Below are 16,995 nucleotides of genomic sequence, written 5' to 3'. Positions count from 1 at the left end.
AGGATAAGCTTTTATAGGAAATCTTAATGGGTCAGTTGAGAGCACTTGATTTTAATTTTAGCACCATTTTAACCTAAAAAAAACTCTAAGTCCTTACCAAATTTGTCTGTTCACCAATAAACCATCAGCACTTTGAGCTCAAGAACTATGTCTTCATTTCTAAGTTCTCAGCTGCAGCATATAATACAGACTCAATATACGTTTATAAACCTAATCACTTTATATTCTTTTCCATTGACATCTACGTCTATAGCAGCTTTTTCTTTCCTTTTTTTTTTTTTTAAGTTTATTTATTTTGAAAGAGAGAGAGAGTGCAAGCAGGAGAGGGGCAGAGACGGAGGGAGAGACAGAATCCCAAGCAGGCCCTGTGTAATTAAGAATTTGTTATTCATGCAGCACTTATTTTAATAGCCACTTCTCATAAACTTTTTATATCCCATAATCTTTAAAAAGGAACTTCTAAAATGTTCTAAATGTCACTTATATTTAAAAAAAGAAGTAGAAAAAATAAAGTTTTTTTTTAAACAAAGAGCTGTAGCTAGAGAGTTTAAAGAGTCATCAAAAGAACAAATCACAAACATCCAATTAGCTTAAATACCTCATATTTGAAACTTGGTCTTCTGGAACTGAACCAACTGTTGGAACCGAGGGCAATTTTGCATTAGATGATCTACCACCTGTAAAAGAAAATAACCATTTACAGGAATTTTCTGTTTTTAGATACAAAGGTTTAAACAAAAAACCTATCTTTATAACAAATCAACAAAAAACAGAATGCATTTTTAAATGTCCATAATTTAGATAACATTAAAATCTACCAATTAATAAGATCTTCCTTGAATCATTTATAAATCTTAGTTACAAGTTTGATCATTACACAAAGTAACCCTATGATCCACCAGCTGCAGAGATAATAGAAAACTAAATTCTGACTCATTCAACCAGAGTTATGATTTCTTGCTTTTTTTTTTTGTAGTTTAAGTGTATTTATTTATTTTGAGAGAGAGACAGAGAGAGCATAAGCAGGGGAAGGGTAGAGAGAAGGAGAGACAGAATTCCAATACAGGGATAGAACTCACAAGCCATGAGATAGATCTGAGGAGAGATCAAGGGTCAGATGTTTGATGGACTGTGACACCCAGGCGGCCCCCTGCAGTTATGATTTCTTCTATTCAACAAGTGGCAATAGAGATTTACAAGTAGAAACTCAAAATTTACCCTTAAATATGTATATCTCCATTACCATGAAAACTGACCTTGAACACCAAATAACTTATGCTATACCCTGACTGCTCTTAAATCTAGTCCAACAAACATAATCCAGTGAATATCTGAGAAACACTTCTTAAATGATTCAAACAGAATTTATACTCTTTCATTTGTGTCCACACTGTAATAAAAACATAATCTGTTAGTGTATTTGTAACACAGCATGTCAAATGATTTTTTAAATATCCTTCTTCCTACCATACTAATCTTCTTAAAAGCAGAGACTTCCTTTTCTTTATCCATATCTCTAGAAGCCTAGAGAAACTGACAATAATAGAAGGTCCTCAATTTATGTTAATTGCAGAAATTATTCCTTTAATCATTTCCATTTCCCATATTTTACAGGTCTATCTTCCCACCTGGTATATGCTTCTCTATTTCTTACTTTTTTATGTCCCTCTTTTTATTTAAACTACCGTGTAAAATTAATTTCTACCATGTGATCTTATTTTACTCTCCAACGAATATTCTCAGATACCCTTAAATACTCTTGTATATTTTTCTGAATGGCCAATTCATCATCTTACAGTATAAAATGTTCAAACTATGTTATCCTATACAAGAATAATCATCTTTGTTTTCAACAAATACCTGTGCTTATCACATTTACTTGGCAAGACAAAAATAATCACCATCAAAGTAACTCTGGAAGACTTAAAGAATGGATAGGAACACAAAAACATACATTATGACAAGTCTTTTTTTTTAATTTTTTAATGTTTATTTATTTTTGAGACAGAGAGAGACAGAGAGAGTGCGAGCGGGGAAGGGGCAGAGAGAGAGGGAGACACAGAATCTGAAAGAGGCTCCAGGCTCTGAGCTGTCAGCACAGAACCCGATGCAGGGCTTGAACTCACAAACCGCGAGATCATGACCTGAGCCGAAGTCAGAAACTTAACCAACTGAGCTACCCAGGTGCCTCACATTATGACAAGTCTTGAAAAAGTGAATCTAGAAGACTAATCTGGAGGATAATTTACTGAGGCTTAAAGAGTTCTAAAAGTTCAAGAAAGTAGGGGGAAAATAAAGTTCCTGTTTAAGAATCAGGATATATGGGATAGAACGTTCAATTTAAGCTAGGAGTAGGACCTAACGAAACAAAAGCCATTTGCTTTTTCTAAGGCCAATATTAGGAAAAAAAGAATACACACATACAGTGTCAAATAATTTCTCTATAACATAGGGACCATAAGAGTCACTGAAATCCAACTGGAAAGATAATCCTAACAACCTGGAGCCCATAGGTACGAGGGACATGCACATCTTACTTGCATTTGTAATTCAGTAAGTAAACTTTCCATTTCCAAAAGCAGTGTCTTAAATGGATGTCAAGTTAGTACCTGTGTAAATACAGACTGAAATCCTAACACAATTCTGTAGAGGAACAGTCCAAAAGAAGACAGGAAATATATGGAAGCAAATGAAAAAAAGAATACGCAAAGCAGAGGGGCACCTGGGTGACTTGGTTGAACTTCTGACTCTTGATTTCAGCTCAGGTCATGATCTCACAGATCAGGAGTTTGAGCCCTGTGTCAGGCTCTGCACTGAACATGGGGCCTACTTGGGATTCTCTCTCTCTCTCTCTCTCTCTCTCTCTCTCTCTCTGCCCCTCCCCCTCTCTCTGCTCCCCCCCTCAAAATAAATAAATAAACTTTAAAAAAAAAGAATATGCAAAGATGATACAGAAGAGGGGCTTAAAAGATCTTGGAACCTGGAAACCAATTTGACAATAAATTTCATATATTAAAAAAAATTAAAAAATAAAAAAATAAAATAAAATTCTCTGTTAGAAAAAAAAAAAAAGATCTTGGAACCTATGCATTATCACAGATCTGATGCTTTTGATCTGTTCTCAAACCCTTAGATATAGGTATGCTGGAAGAACATAAGGAAACAAATTGGCATAGACAGAAAGATAGATAAAAGAGAGAAGAAGATGCTCATATAGCAAACAGAAAGAAAGAAGAAACAGTTGAGAAGATCCAAAAGCAGCCTCTGATATTGGGAGCTAGCCTGTTAATATCAATTAGTCCCTACTGTTGTTAGAACCTGATTAGAAACCACAGTTAGGTCTTGGTGTTTTAATATTGAATATAAACAATTTCATAAAGCATCAACATCAGATAAAGCCATGCCATAATCATGATGAATCAACACAAAACAATACTACCATGTAATTTTTTCACAAGACAAAAATGAACTCTGTCCAAATAACAAAGATGGCCAAACATCCCAAATCCTAATATGAATGACTGACTTCTTTATAAATTATAGCTTTGGGCTTCCACGCTTCTAGATGATATTTATTAGGATACCTTATCACAGAATTAATTACCAATGCTTCCTCACAATATTCAAATCAGAAGGAAGCCCACTTCTTAACCTCTCCCTAAAATCACCTAATACAATCTAAAACCCTATAATAAACCTTTTCTATTAGTTTATTATCTATTAGTTTTCTATTATCATCATCTATTAGTGAGATGTCCCAAACTTCTTCATCATGTGTGTGCATTCTCCCTCGCTTAACTAACGTATTCAACCAAGGGTTTATTCCTGGTGGTCTCTGGTTAGAGCACATCGATAGAAATTTTAAATGAAGTCAGGCAGAAAAAGATAAAAATCATCGGATTTTTTTTAGAAGAGCCAGAAATAAATCTGTAAGTAAGAATTCTTTTCAGTAACAACCTATTTATCAAAATAAAATGCACATTTTTCCACATGATAGCACTTCTCAAATCAACACATTTTACAATCAAAGGCATCTTAAACAACAGCAGCCAAAGTTGAGACCTAATTGTGAGAGAAAACTGGATACAATCAAGAAAGCAACAGATTCGAATCTGAGATATGGTAAAAGACTAAGTAAGGAAGAACTGTTTTAACTGAAATCTTCATTTTGCCAGTCTCCAACCTCAAGATCACAAAAACTAGAGGCCTAGAGGAAAAACAATTGTACCGTCTCAACATACTGTGTAAGTATAATGATTTACTTGACTACAATGTAAAAATGCTGTGCTTTAAAGAGCAAAAGGACCCTCTTTTCCAAACCTTCTTGAACTAGTCAGACCTGAAGCAGTTAGCTTGAAGAGATCAAGGAAAGTATTTGTACCTGAATGGGTGCTACACTGACCCGGAGCAAGGTATAGGAGCCCAAACAATGTAAGGAGGGCATTTAGGTAGAAAAGAAAACTAAAAAAAACTTTGAGGTAATAGTTTGAAATTAAGGGCATTTGTGTGAATCCACGGTTTCACTACAGACATATATAAAAGTATATATTAAATATATTCCTTCATTCAAATACATGCTCATATATATATAGTCCCTAGTTCTTTCAACTGAGAGGACCTGAGAGCAGCAATATTTGAACATCCCATGTCCAGATCTTGCTCCTAAATACTATTCTTCACTAAGAGAGAGAAATGGCTGATTCAAGATCTCTGGAAGAAAAGTACACAAAGATCTTGAAACACCTAGCTTTGTTTTTTTAGAAAGCAAAGATATGCCCACGGAATAATAGGCTGTCATTCACAAACACACAGAAGCCAACTTGAAGGGACTACCATAGATCAAATTGGAGACAATTTGAGCATAAAAATAAATAATAACTGATTCAACGCATCCAGTAAAATAGGAAGCCAAAAGGCCATACTGTTATGATAAATTAACAATCTGAGGAACAGGATATTTAAATAATTTCAAATCACCTTCCCACAAAACACTTATTAATTACAAAAGGGAAAGACTAACTTAACAATATAGAAAGTTGGCAGTTACATGTTAATCAAATAATGCAAGGGGTCATCATTGGTACTGTGACAAATCAAAATTGTAAACCATATGATGAGCACCAAGTGATGTATGTAACTGTTGAGTCACTATAATGTACACCTGAAACTATTAACTATAGTGGAATTAAAGACAGACAAAATTGTGTGCCATGTGATTAGATTCTTTTCTTCTCCACCTGTTCCATAATATTCCTACCAAAGAAACATATCATAATCTGCTTCTAATAATGAGTATATATCAGACCAACCAAAATTCAAGGACATTCATTTGAATCATTCCCAGCTCTTAACCATAATAAATAGTGTTTCGTATTTGTTTACATAAATCTATGTGCACTCCTTGATTTCTTGGAGGTAACTTCCTAGAAGTCAATAAACATACACTTTATTTATTTACTTATTTATTTATTTGAGAATGCAAGAATGCCAGGGAGAAAGGCAGAGGGAGGGAGGGAGGGAGGGAGGGAAGGAGAGAGAGAGAGAGAGAGAGAGAGAGAGAGAGAGAGAGAGAGAGAGAGAGAGAGAGAGAGAATGAATCACAAACAGGCTCCACGCTCAGCACAGAGCCCGATGCAGGGCTCAATCCCATGACCTGAGATTGTGACCTGAGCCAAAATTAAGAGTTGAATGCACAATGAACTGGGCCACCCTGGAGCCCCAAACATACACTTTAAATATTGATACATATTGCAAATTGCTCTAAATAAAGAATAAGCCATTTACACTTCTTTGACTACTAGTAAAATTCTATGTATTTTCCTAATTTACTGGAAACCAAACCGGGAACAACTACTACTCTGATCTTTTGAGCAGTTTTGTTAGAATCTTTCTTCTTCATAATTTGTAATTATTATATATAATTAGTTGAGATTGTATCATTCATTACAAATACTTCTTAAGTTTGCAGTGGCTGTTGTCATGCAGAATTCTAGACTGTTCCCTTTAAACCATTTTACCAGTATGATACAGAAAACAGAAATACCACTGAATTTTTAACATGATTGTTAGGATGTTTAAATTAAAAAATGTAAAGCACCTAAGATAAAGCAGATTGGCCAATGTTACTTTCCCACATTTCTGCAAGGCACTACAGAAGAAAAGCCGAGTGCTCTTCTGAGTGACTCTACTATCTATTCATGATTCCTGCTATTCATTTTGAGTCAGGCCTTCTATTTACACATTACTTACCTATTAAATTCTGGTAATAAATATAAAAGTTCTTCCACTCTCCTCAGCCTGAAATCCATTTCCCTTCCTGCTTTCAAAAAGAAATGCTAGGTCATTCAAGACCATAGCCTTTCTCTTCTTCATCTAAAGGAAATCCCACTAACCTCTCAAGTTCTCAGCCATCAATCTCTCTTATAACTCCCAAACCAATTTCTTTAGATACCATGTTCTACACTAGCAGAAAACACTTCCTCGCCAGCCACCTACAACCTAACCATTCTCAAAGTGAACTCTAGCTCTATCAGTATTAGGCCAGTTTCCCTGATAATAACTACCCTTCAGGGGTTATTATATGATTGAAATGTTTAGAGGAAGCAGTAATGGCTCTGCCACTTACCAGCAGTGGGATGTTGGGCAAAGTTACTTAAGCTGTCTGCTTTATTTTCCTGATCTATAAAATGAGCAGTGATACCTATATTTCACAGAATTATTTTGCACCTGGACATAATAAATTCACAATGGTACTTTCCTACCTGCTACTCTATGACTATCTTTAAAGTATTTAAAGTTATCATGTTTCCTTTAGTCTGTACTTCAAACTGAAAACACACCCAAATTATTCAATAATTATTCATGTGACATTAAATATAGGTAACTTAAATGAGATGAAGCTTATAAAGTGCCTTTTAAAAATTTCACTCTAAAAGTCTAGAAGCTATAAAGCAAAGAATCAATCCTGGATTTAACTGTTATAAAAAGTAGATTTCCAACAATTTCATTTATCACATCAGTATAAAACAAAACACAGTGGTGGACATTTAGTAAATAAGGCCACTGTATTTTAATGAAAATGCTTTCATTAAAAACCCAACGTAGGTAGCTTAGTCAGTTAAGCATCCAACTCTTGGCTTCGGCTCGGGTCATAATCTCACGGTTTGTGGGTTCAAGCCCTGTGTCAGGCTCTGCATAGGCAGTGCGGAACCTGCTTGAGATTCTCTCTCTCCCTCTCTCTCTGCCCCTCTCCCACTTGCTCACTCTTTCTCTCTCTCTCAAAATACATAAATAAACTTAAAAAAAAAAACCTGTATTGCCACACAACACTCCCACAATTTCCTCAGGCTCACTTCATTTATATCTGGGCATTTTGATTCAACATACATTCTAAGTAAAGCAAATACCTAATTATGAGTATAAATAAACAGCCAGCCTATAACCAGCAAGCATCTGGGACAGCTTGACCTTCTTTAATATATGCTTGGTCTTCAGGCAGATCTAGTTCAATAATCAGCAGTTCTGATTACCAACACTCAGCCAGAGATTCAAAAATCTGGACTGTCTGGGGCAACTGGGTGGCTCAGTGGGTTAAGCATCCAACTCTTGATTATGACTCAGGTCATGATTGCATGGTTCCTGAGATCAAGCCCCGTGTTAGGCTCCATGCTGAGCCTGGGATTCTCCCTCTCATTCTCTCTCCCCACCTCTCCCACTGGGCTTTCTCTCTTTCTCTCAAAAATAAATACATAAACAAACAAACATTTAAAAAAAAAAAAGAAATCTGGACTGTTAGATCCCCCCCCCCCCCTTCCCCACAGGCTTGATTCCTCTGGGGGAGAACACTGGCAATCTTAGACAATTAACCTTTGGATAACTACTTAGCCTCCCTCTTAGAGTAAGAATATTCCTAAAGATGAAGTTGTGAATCTCTCCTTTCCATAACACATTCCCTCCCCATTCCCTTGAAAATCAGAGTTGACTTTTCTTTTCACTGGGATTTTTACTTACTGGTGTCTTCTCTCCTCCTCACTACCCTGCTCAATTGAGAGCTAAATGTACATAAAAATTGTTAACAAACTGAGTGGAATCTATCCTAATGCATACAATTAATTTTAAAATGAAATTAAAATACAGATTTCACCATAATAACAACTTTTTTTTTTAGTACATTTGGCAATTCCCACTTCACAATCAAAAGTTCTCCATTTTCTAGTTTCTTTTTTTTTTTTTTACAAAACTTCAAACTAGAAGGCAAAAAGGGGGAAGTTGAAAAGACTCTTTCACTGTTCAGTATCTGGCATTTCTGAGACTCAGGTCCAATCCTTCTATTTCTATACAACACTCAATTAAGTACTTCAGAGATAATGACACCTCCAATTCTCTTAATTCTTGACAGCAGTATACGATCACTGAATCATAACTGGCCACTGACTTTCATAACTGGTGATTATTTCAGAGTTTTATTTTTTTAATTGCTGGTAGTTTTTAAAGACCATGTTTATTTAGAATATGTCAGATATTTTCTCTGAAAGAACTATTAGTAGTTTTTCTTGAACTTTTCTGAAGCTGAAAAAAAGGAACACATCAAGTCCCATTTATTTAAAAGGAAAAACAAATAATAAACCTCAAGAAAACGTTTGCATGAAGCTCTAGGTAGTAGTTATAAAACAAAAATAGCTTTTACTGTGCTAATTGACTCTAATTTTAATGAGCTGAAATGCATATCAAAAGCTTTAAGAAGACAAAAAGCAATGGTGGTTCTAAATAAAACAATAACAAAAATGCTTTCCTGACAGTAACCCTAGAAATGATGTCAATTTTCAAACCTAAAAGACACTAGAGCAGAAGGAGATTGTACAAAATGGTCTTTTTCAATAATCAGAGAACACTTTACTAACAAAGATAAAAGGGTGAGGGGATGGGTTAAATATAGGATGGGGATTAAGGAGTAACTAGGTGTTTTCTGGAATCACTAAATTGTACACCTGAAGCCAATATTATACAATGTTATTAACTAACTGAAATTTAAATAAAAACTTTAGAAAAATCAACTATCAATAATTATATGAGGAAAACACCACATGAAAAAAATAAATAAATCAGTAATTTCATAAGGATTGTCCTTCATTTCTGCCAGAGGGGGAAAAAATGTAATTTCCAAATACATTCTGCATGCTTTAAATCATAAATCTGCAGATAAAATCATAAATGTATGACTAATTTATTATTTTAAATTAACATTAAATATTTTCAATAGACAATCACGCATATGTAAATGAAGAAGCTACTTTGAACATGTGGAATGATACAGACTTATCTTTTCCTTATCCTTGCACTGATAAACTGGCTCCTTCAAACTGACAATTTTCCAGACATTCAAAAGAACAAAAAGGAAAATGCAAATACATCATCTGTCTAGGATCCATCCAGGGAATAGCCAACTGTTTATTCAAGGTCCCTAAGGGTCTAAATAAATAATGTCCTTTACAATAACATATCATTAAAACAAATGCCAATATTTAAACCCTAAACACTGTATTTTTTAATTTCCCTCCCTCTTCCTTTCTCCTCCTCTCTCTCTCCTCATCCATTCTGGGCCAGTTGCAGGAGGGACAGTCTATATGCCCAGTGGAAACTTCTTTATTAAATAATAGAAATTTGTATTGATTAGTAAATATAAGCCTCTTGGGTCAAATTTCATATAAGGCAAAGAATCAAATACTTTTCTTCTACGTTAAAAAAAAAAACATGCCAATTAATAATGTGCATGGCTGATAACAGCCATAATAAACAGAACAGAGCCTAATATTCTAATGAGGTATATAATTATCATACTTTGCAAACTAGCAAACATGCAGCATATAAATTACTGAAAACCAGTCTATTTAGTTCCTTTCCTGGGTTAGCTTCACTTTTGTTTTGTTTATTTATGCTTTGCATCATGGCAGGATAAATACCTTAGCATATCTGAAAAAGGAGTAATGGCATGTTACCACATACTGTACTGTGGGCAATTAAACCTGTACTGGTAAGTAAATTTAAATTTTCCCTATTTTGATAGATTTACTGAAACTGTTTTCTCTTTTGGCTTTCTTTGAAAATATGCATACACAAAAAAAAAGAAAGAAAATATGCATACACAAAGGGTATACCTTGTTCTCTGATGAATATCTTTTACCAGTTATTAAGAGTGATTTTCCATTGCTGTTAATAGACTATACTTTTTTGCTAATAAAATACTACAGAAGCTAAGGAATATTATTCAAGCTAGAATCTGACATTTGTGTGATAAAGTTTCATAGTTTTAATAATGTACACTATTTAAAATGTAAATGTACACATCTAAAAAATTTTTTTGCAAAATTATAGATTTGGGTGATTTTTTAAGTATAGGTGACACAATGCTACATTAGTTTCAGGTATACAACACAGTGATTCCACAATTCTATACATTACACTATGCTTACCACAAGTGTAATTACCACCTGTCACCACACAATGCTATTATAATATCAATGACTATGTATTTCCTATGCTGTATGATTTATTCATTCCGTAACCGGAAGCCTGTATCTCCCACTCCCCTTCACCCATTTCACCCATTCCCCCCACCCTTCTCCTCTAACAATCGCCAGTTTGTTCTCTGTATTTATGGGTCTGTTTCTGCTTTTTTGTTTTGTTTTGTTTTTTAGTTGATGATGATGATAATATGGCAGAAGAATCTTTGACTTCACATTAAGCTGGCAAGCTCTAATTCTTTTTCTGGGATCCAAGTGTATCTAATCCTAGTTTCTCTTTAATTGTGCCACATGTAAATTTAAGAAATCCCATTCTGATACCAAAATTTCAAAATAGTTTAAATGTTTCTGCTATAAAAGTCCTGTTTTATGTTTTATATTTACATGGTTTCTTCCAAGGAAAGTCCCCCCCCCCTTTTTTTTTGCTATTGTACTATGTACTTTCAAGTGTATTTTTTACTAACCAATAATCTATTAATGAATTTGAGCAGTTCATTTTTTGTTGCTGACTCACTATAAAACTTAGAACTGAAGTCATCCCAAGGCACAAAGGTTTAAGATCCACAGGGACATATATTTATTGTATCTTCATACAAAGAAATACAAGATCAAACTAAGACTAATACATAACTTACCCAGATCTACAAGAATAAATTGCCCAGCTCAGCATGCAATTACAACTATCAATTCATCCACAAATCATTTTTTCCAAATAATGCTTGAACCAGGAGGAGGAAAATAAATACATATCGCCTATTTTTTTTAATGGCAAATAACTTAAATCAAGAGATCTACTAAAAAGAACACAAAAATCTCTCAGTTAAAAATACTGACAGCAAAGAGATAAATATTTGTGTGGTCTGGATTCCAAGTGAAAAAAGAACAGGGTACATGGGCTGGTGGCAGTAAACAAAAGTATGTAAAGTGAGACCGTAAGAGAGTAAGAAGTACAGTGACTGAAAACACTACACTGAGTTAGATTTCCCTTATCAAGGTAGTAATGTTCATGTCAGCAATTAAGAGAATGGAATAGAAATACCAATCTAAACTGGAGACACCAAATAACAATGACAAGAAGAGCACAGTGAAAGAGGAAAGGAACAGTCAGATATGAAAAACAGATGATAAAAACAAAGACCATCAACACAAAGATTTGGAATGACTTGGAATTTTTTTTTAATCCAAGGGTTTTAAGAAAAAAAAGGAAAGAACTAACAATTATAGCACAAAATGGGAAAACCTGGGAACTATATGAGAAACATCACCACTGAAAATTATACAAGATTTAAATAATGGGGGAAAAGAGTACATTATGAGCTGGATATAGGGTTTTGTGGGGGGTTGCCAAAATTATAATAGTCTTCAAAATAGCAAATTATTTTGTAATTCTGGATATGGCTCTTCAGGGTGAGTTTCTATTATAATGGATTTACTGGAAAAATTACAGTGTTTCAGAAATAAATTTATCATACTGTTTTATATCCAATACTGCCCATTTATCTCAGCTGTCTCTTATCTCTTCTAAAGACTGCATGATTTAAATTTTGAAAAATATATTTAAGACAAATCACAGGATCTTACTTACTTTGTCCCATAAACTGAAGTAAAAGAGCAATGTATTCAAAATAAGATGAAAATATTTTACTCAGTGTACAGTGAACCTCTAAAACTTAAAACATTTGCTCAGGGAAGTTATTAGAAATTCACTATAACTGAGTTTAAAAGATGGCATACAGTTTCATAGATATTAGTGACTTCTGCCTTTTTCCCAACTGAGGCAGATCTAGAAAAATCACAGTTGATTTTTTTTAAGGGTTTTGGATGGGGGTGAAAGGCCAGAAATTAGCATCCAACCCAACATAGATTACCAAATTGTTTCTCTTCCAAAGAAAAACAAAAGCATCAGAGTATAATGGAGCAATAGGAAAAGAAAAATCTGATAGAGTTCTACTTATTTTCTTTCATATTTTTTCACTAAAACAATGAGGAAAAATTATAACAATGTACCACACTACTGCAAGATGTCAAAAACAGGGAATAAGGAGGGAATGGCATTGAGGTGGTATATGGAACTCTGTACTTAACCACTCAATTTTTATGTAACCTAAAACTAATCTAAAAAATAAGGTCTAATTGTTGTTGTTGTTGTTGTTGTTTTTAATTTTTAGTAAAACAAAAGATAAGGCAGGACAAAATTCGGTACCACTACTGCAGATTTTAGTTCCAGGTGGAAAATTCTTATCAATAACTATTTTTTTCCTAAGTATAAACATAATACAGAATTACTGATAATATTCTGAAAAAGATACTAACATTAAACTTAAAACATCAAAATTGCCAGTAGTTCAACTACATGGAAATAATCTAGTAGTTTCAGCATACATTGCCTAGCTTTTTTTTCACATATAAAAGATATATACTTCACATAGCTACGATTACATGGTATATAAAGTATTGCATATATTTTTTTACTTAACCAACTGTGAACATTTCCTCTTATCACTACACATTAAGAAAAGTTATTATGTTTAAGTGGAGAAAATATTGAAATACTTGATGTAATTTTTGATACTACTCAAATTTACTTAGAAAATTATGAAACAATCAACAGTATAACATGAAAGCATAATGATTTACAACATGCCTAACCAAATATCTTAACTTTGCAAAAATGGAATCTAAAAACTTATTTTTTCAAATCACTAAAAACTAACTCACCAGGTGATTCTCCTCCTACATCTGAAGCTTGGGGTGAATCTACTGAAGAAACCACACTGACTGCATTGGTAGGGAGACTCGTATTAAGTACAGAAGGTAAGACTGATGATTTTTTTGTTGCAATGATGACACTTCTGTAATAAAGTAAATAGATTTTAAAATACGAAACATCACTCAAGTTAATTATATTAATTTCAAAATAGAAAGTAGAAAACTAACTTCTTTTTTTAATTTATTGATTTATATTTTGATGTACAATTTAGAATATTCTCTCAGAAAGAAATCTCTCCAATTTTGGCATATTTATTTGCATTTCAATTTTTTAGAATGAAGACAATGTTCTATGGAAATACAATAATCCATTACATTTATAGAAGTTACAATTATTATACAATATTCTTTAAATTTATGATCATCTTTAATTACCCAACTTAAGTAAAAAATAACCACAGGTATATAAAAAAGGAATTTTGGCACTCAAGTGGAAAAGTAATTAACTTTTTCTTAACCTCAGAATTGAAGCAGAAAACTCAACATGTTTCTACATGGATTTTAAAGCACCACTAATTTGAAATCATAAAACCTTAGAAATCTTAAAGGTAAAAAAAATGCAGATATAAGTAATTTTTAAAACCTACATAATCAAGTTTCTCTTTTTAACCCCCAAAGACTATCTTTTGACAATATTATATGGAAAAAAAACAATGCATAGGTATAAAAGCTAGATGCAAAAATTCCAAATAATCAAATTCATTTTGTCTATTATTCAAACACAGGTATTTATATACACCAATTTCAATTAAAGTGTAATACTTTATACCCAAATAGTAACTAAAAGACCTTATTAGGCATAACTAAAAGGCATTTTTAATTGAAGTTAGCTCCATAAACATGCAAAAACCCAGTTAATGAGGTAAAGAGGACAGCTGATATATAATGCACTCCCACAGCAGTGCTTACTTTTAATTACCTGGTGTTAACCATAAGCCTAAAGTCTTCAACATTCAATTTATTTAATCACATCTTTTGTTGACAATATTGTAACTGCAAGCTTCAAGTATTCCCTTAACAGCTTTAAAGTATTCAGTTTCTAAATAAAGTTAGATACTTGATCCCAATAAATGTATTCAAAAGTGGAAATTATGTAATTCCAGTAACTCAAAAATACATTTTGTTTTTGTTGTTATACCAAAGAGAGATAATACAACGCGAAATAGGTTCTGTTTTACTTCAATGCCTATCATGTGATGGCAAACAGTGTTGCCAATTAAATCAAGTTCTCTTGTGTTAGGCATGGTTTATTCAATGTACTTGGGGGTAGCCGGTGTCACATCATTATAAGGGTGACTGCCAATGTTAACTATACACTAAAAAATAGAAGCAACAGCCACCTGAGCCCTCAATCCAAAATGGTGTGCTTAAATCATAGTAGCTTATATCAGATGAAGACTACTGACTTTAGGGGGAGTAGATACGACCGTGTGTGTGCGTGTGCACACACGGGGAACACTCAAAACAATACAAAAAATAATTTATATATTTCCTACTCGAGGCAGAAACTCATAAACCTATTGTTTAAGAAAATCTCTAGCTGCATTCCCTAGCAACCTATTTTGGAGTGAGGACTACGATACAGAATTTACTTTCACATTTCTTCCCAAAAGAAAGAACTGGCAAGACCTAGATCACTCATATATGTAAGCACTGAAATGAGCAACAGAAAATAGTATTGAGAAAGCTGAAATTGTTTTTTCCATAACTGAAATTTAAGACATAATAAAACTACCCTTTGTACCAGCAATTCCACTCTTAGGAATTTCCTCAAGATAACTTTATGCCCACAAAAAATGTGTACAATAATGTTTAAGAGGCCTTATTTAATAGCCAAAAACCAGAAACAACTCAGAATTCTTTCAAAAGAAAAATGAGTAAGTGATAAGCTTATATATACGAAAAGATCCTCAGCAATTAGAAGAAACTACTAATAAACGTAACCTAGGTGAATCTCAAAAGCATTATGGCGAGTGAAGAAAGCCTCATACATAACACAAATTTTGTATTTCCTTTCACATGAAGTTCTAGAAAAGGCAAAACTAATCTATGGTAGGAAGGAATCAGAAGAGTAACTGCATCTAGGGGATGGGGACCATCATTGGCTGGGAATGTGCATGAAGGAACTTCCAAGACTGATGATATCTTGATTGAGGACTTGGGTCACACAGGTGTACAAATCTGTCAAAATTCATCAAATGATACACATTAAGATCTGTGCCTTCCATGGGGCCCCTGGGTGGCTCAGTCGGTTAAGCGTCCGACTTCGGCTCAGGTCACGATCTCGCAGTCTGTGAGTTCAAGCCCCGCGTCAGGCTCTGTGCTGATAGCTCAGAGCCTGGAGCCTGCTTCAGATTCTGTGTCTCCCTCTCTCTCTGACCCTCCCTCATTCATGCTCTGTCTCTCTCTGTCTCAAAAATAAATAAACATTAAAAAAATTAAAAAAAAACAAAAGATCTGTGCCTTCCAATGCATGTACATTTTACCTTAAAAAACTGTACTGATCTCTAGTTTAAGATCTGCATGGTTAAATGTTTATGAAGTGAACTGATGTCTGCTGAAACACATAAAAAAATCAGATGGAGAGAGGAATGTATATAGGGAGAATTACATGATGAAGTAAATAGAGTGATGGGATCTATGGATGTTCACTGTACAATTCTTCTGTATATTTGAACATTTTCGCAATAACATGTTGGAAAACTAGTAACAGAAAAAAATCTACTACAGATGTTCGTTCCTTAGTATGTACAATCTCTGTCCAAGATGGCATGGTTAGTTAAAGGTAACAAAAAACTTGATCTCATTTTTTTTTTTTAAAGTAGGCTTCACACCCAGTGTGGAGCCCAGCACAGGGCTTGAACTCACAACCCTAAGAACAAGACCTGAGCTGAGATCAAGCTGGATACTTAACCAACTGAGCCACCCAGGAACCCCTTGATCTCATTTCTAATCCTTTAACCTATTACCATTAATAATTCTTTCAATCATGTATAATACTTATTCTTTACTACAGCTCAGTAGATATTTATTTTCCAAGATCTGTCTCATACTCTCACCCCTAATACATCTGAAGTATGGCTACCTACATGAGTTTACATTTAATCCAGCATTCCTTACAAATTTCTGCAATATGCTCTTATGATTCCTGAGCATGTATGTTATTTCACAATTCCAACCCTTTGTATATACTATTCCTCAGCCAAGCAGCCTTCCTTTTATCCCTGCTTGCTAGGAAACTTTTCCTTCTGACCTTTCAAAACCTTGTTTAAAGGTAAGCCTCCCCAGGGGTGCCAGGATGGCTTAGTCAGTTAAGCTTCCCACTTTGGCTCAAATGATCTCATGGTTCATGAATTCGAGCCCCGCGTGGGGCTCTGTGCTGACAGCTCAGAGCCCGGAGCCTACTTCAGATTCTGTGTCTCCCACTCCCTCTGCTACCCCTCCCCTATTCGTGCTTTGTTTCTCTTCCCCTCTTTCTCTCTCTCAAAAATAAGTAAACATTAAAAAAAATTTTTTTAAAGGTAAGCCTCCCCAGAGTCTCCAAGTCAACATTCATAATACACTATTCTTTGTGTTATATAAACTATATAACACTGTTCTGTTATATAAATTTATAAATCATTAATAGCTATGAATTAAACCGATGATATGCCAAGAATTACTACTAAATTATCCAAATAACCCTTACATTTTACTTCCACTTTAA

The 16,995-nt window shown here is 34.0% G+C and overlaps 1 protein-coding gene across 6 annotated transcripts in view; it reads right to left on the bottom strand.

Moving 5' to 3' along the window:
* Nucleotides 1-16,995, bottom strand: part of LRBA (LPS responsive beige-like anchor protein) — a 781,419-nt gene that overhangs the window by 545,499 nt on the left and 218,925 nt on the right. For all 6 annotated transcript variants that reach the window (XM_019441290.2, XM_019441289.2, XM_019441291.2 and 3 more), the window contains exons 31-32: nucleotides 13,239-13,372; nucleotides 599-677 (exon numbers count right to left, since the gene is read on the bottom strand). In XM_019441290.2, coding sequence (XP_019296835.1) covers nucleotides 599-677; nucleotides 13,239-13,372 — 213 coding nt within the window. The remainder of the gene's footprint in view (nucleotides 1-598; nucleotides 678-13,238; nucleotides 13,373-16,995) is intronic.

This window comes from Panthera pardus, unplaced genomic scaffold (genome assembly GCF_024362965.1).
Source record: "Panthera pardus isolate Hobbes unplaced genomic scaffold, ASM2436296v1 HiC_scaffold_13, whole genome shotgun sequence".
NCBI classification, from domain to species: domain Eukaryota; kingdom Metazoa; phylum Chordata; class Mammalia; order Carnivora; family Felidae; genus Panthera; species Panthera pardus.
Note: the sequence above shows the minus strand (reverse complement) of the source record. Positions and strands in the feature narration are given on the sequence as shown.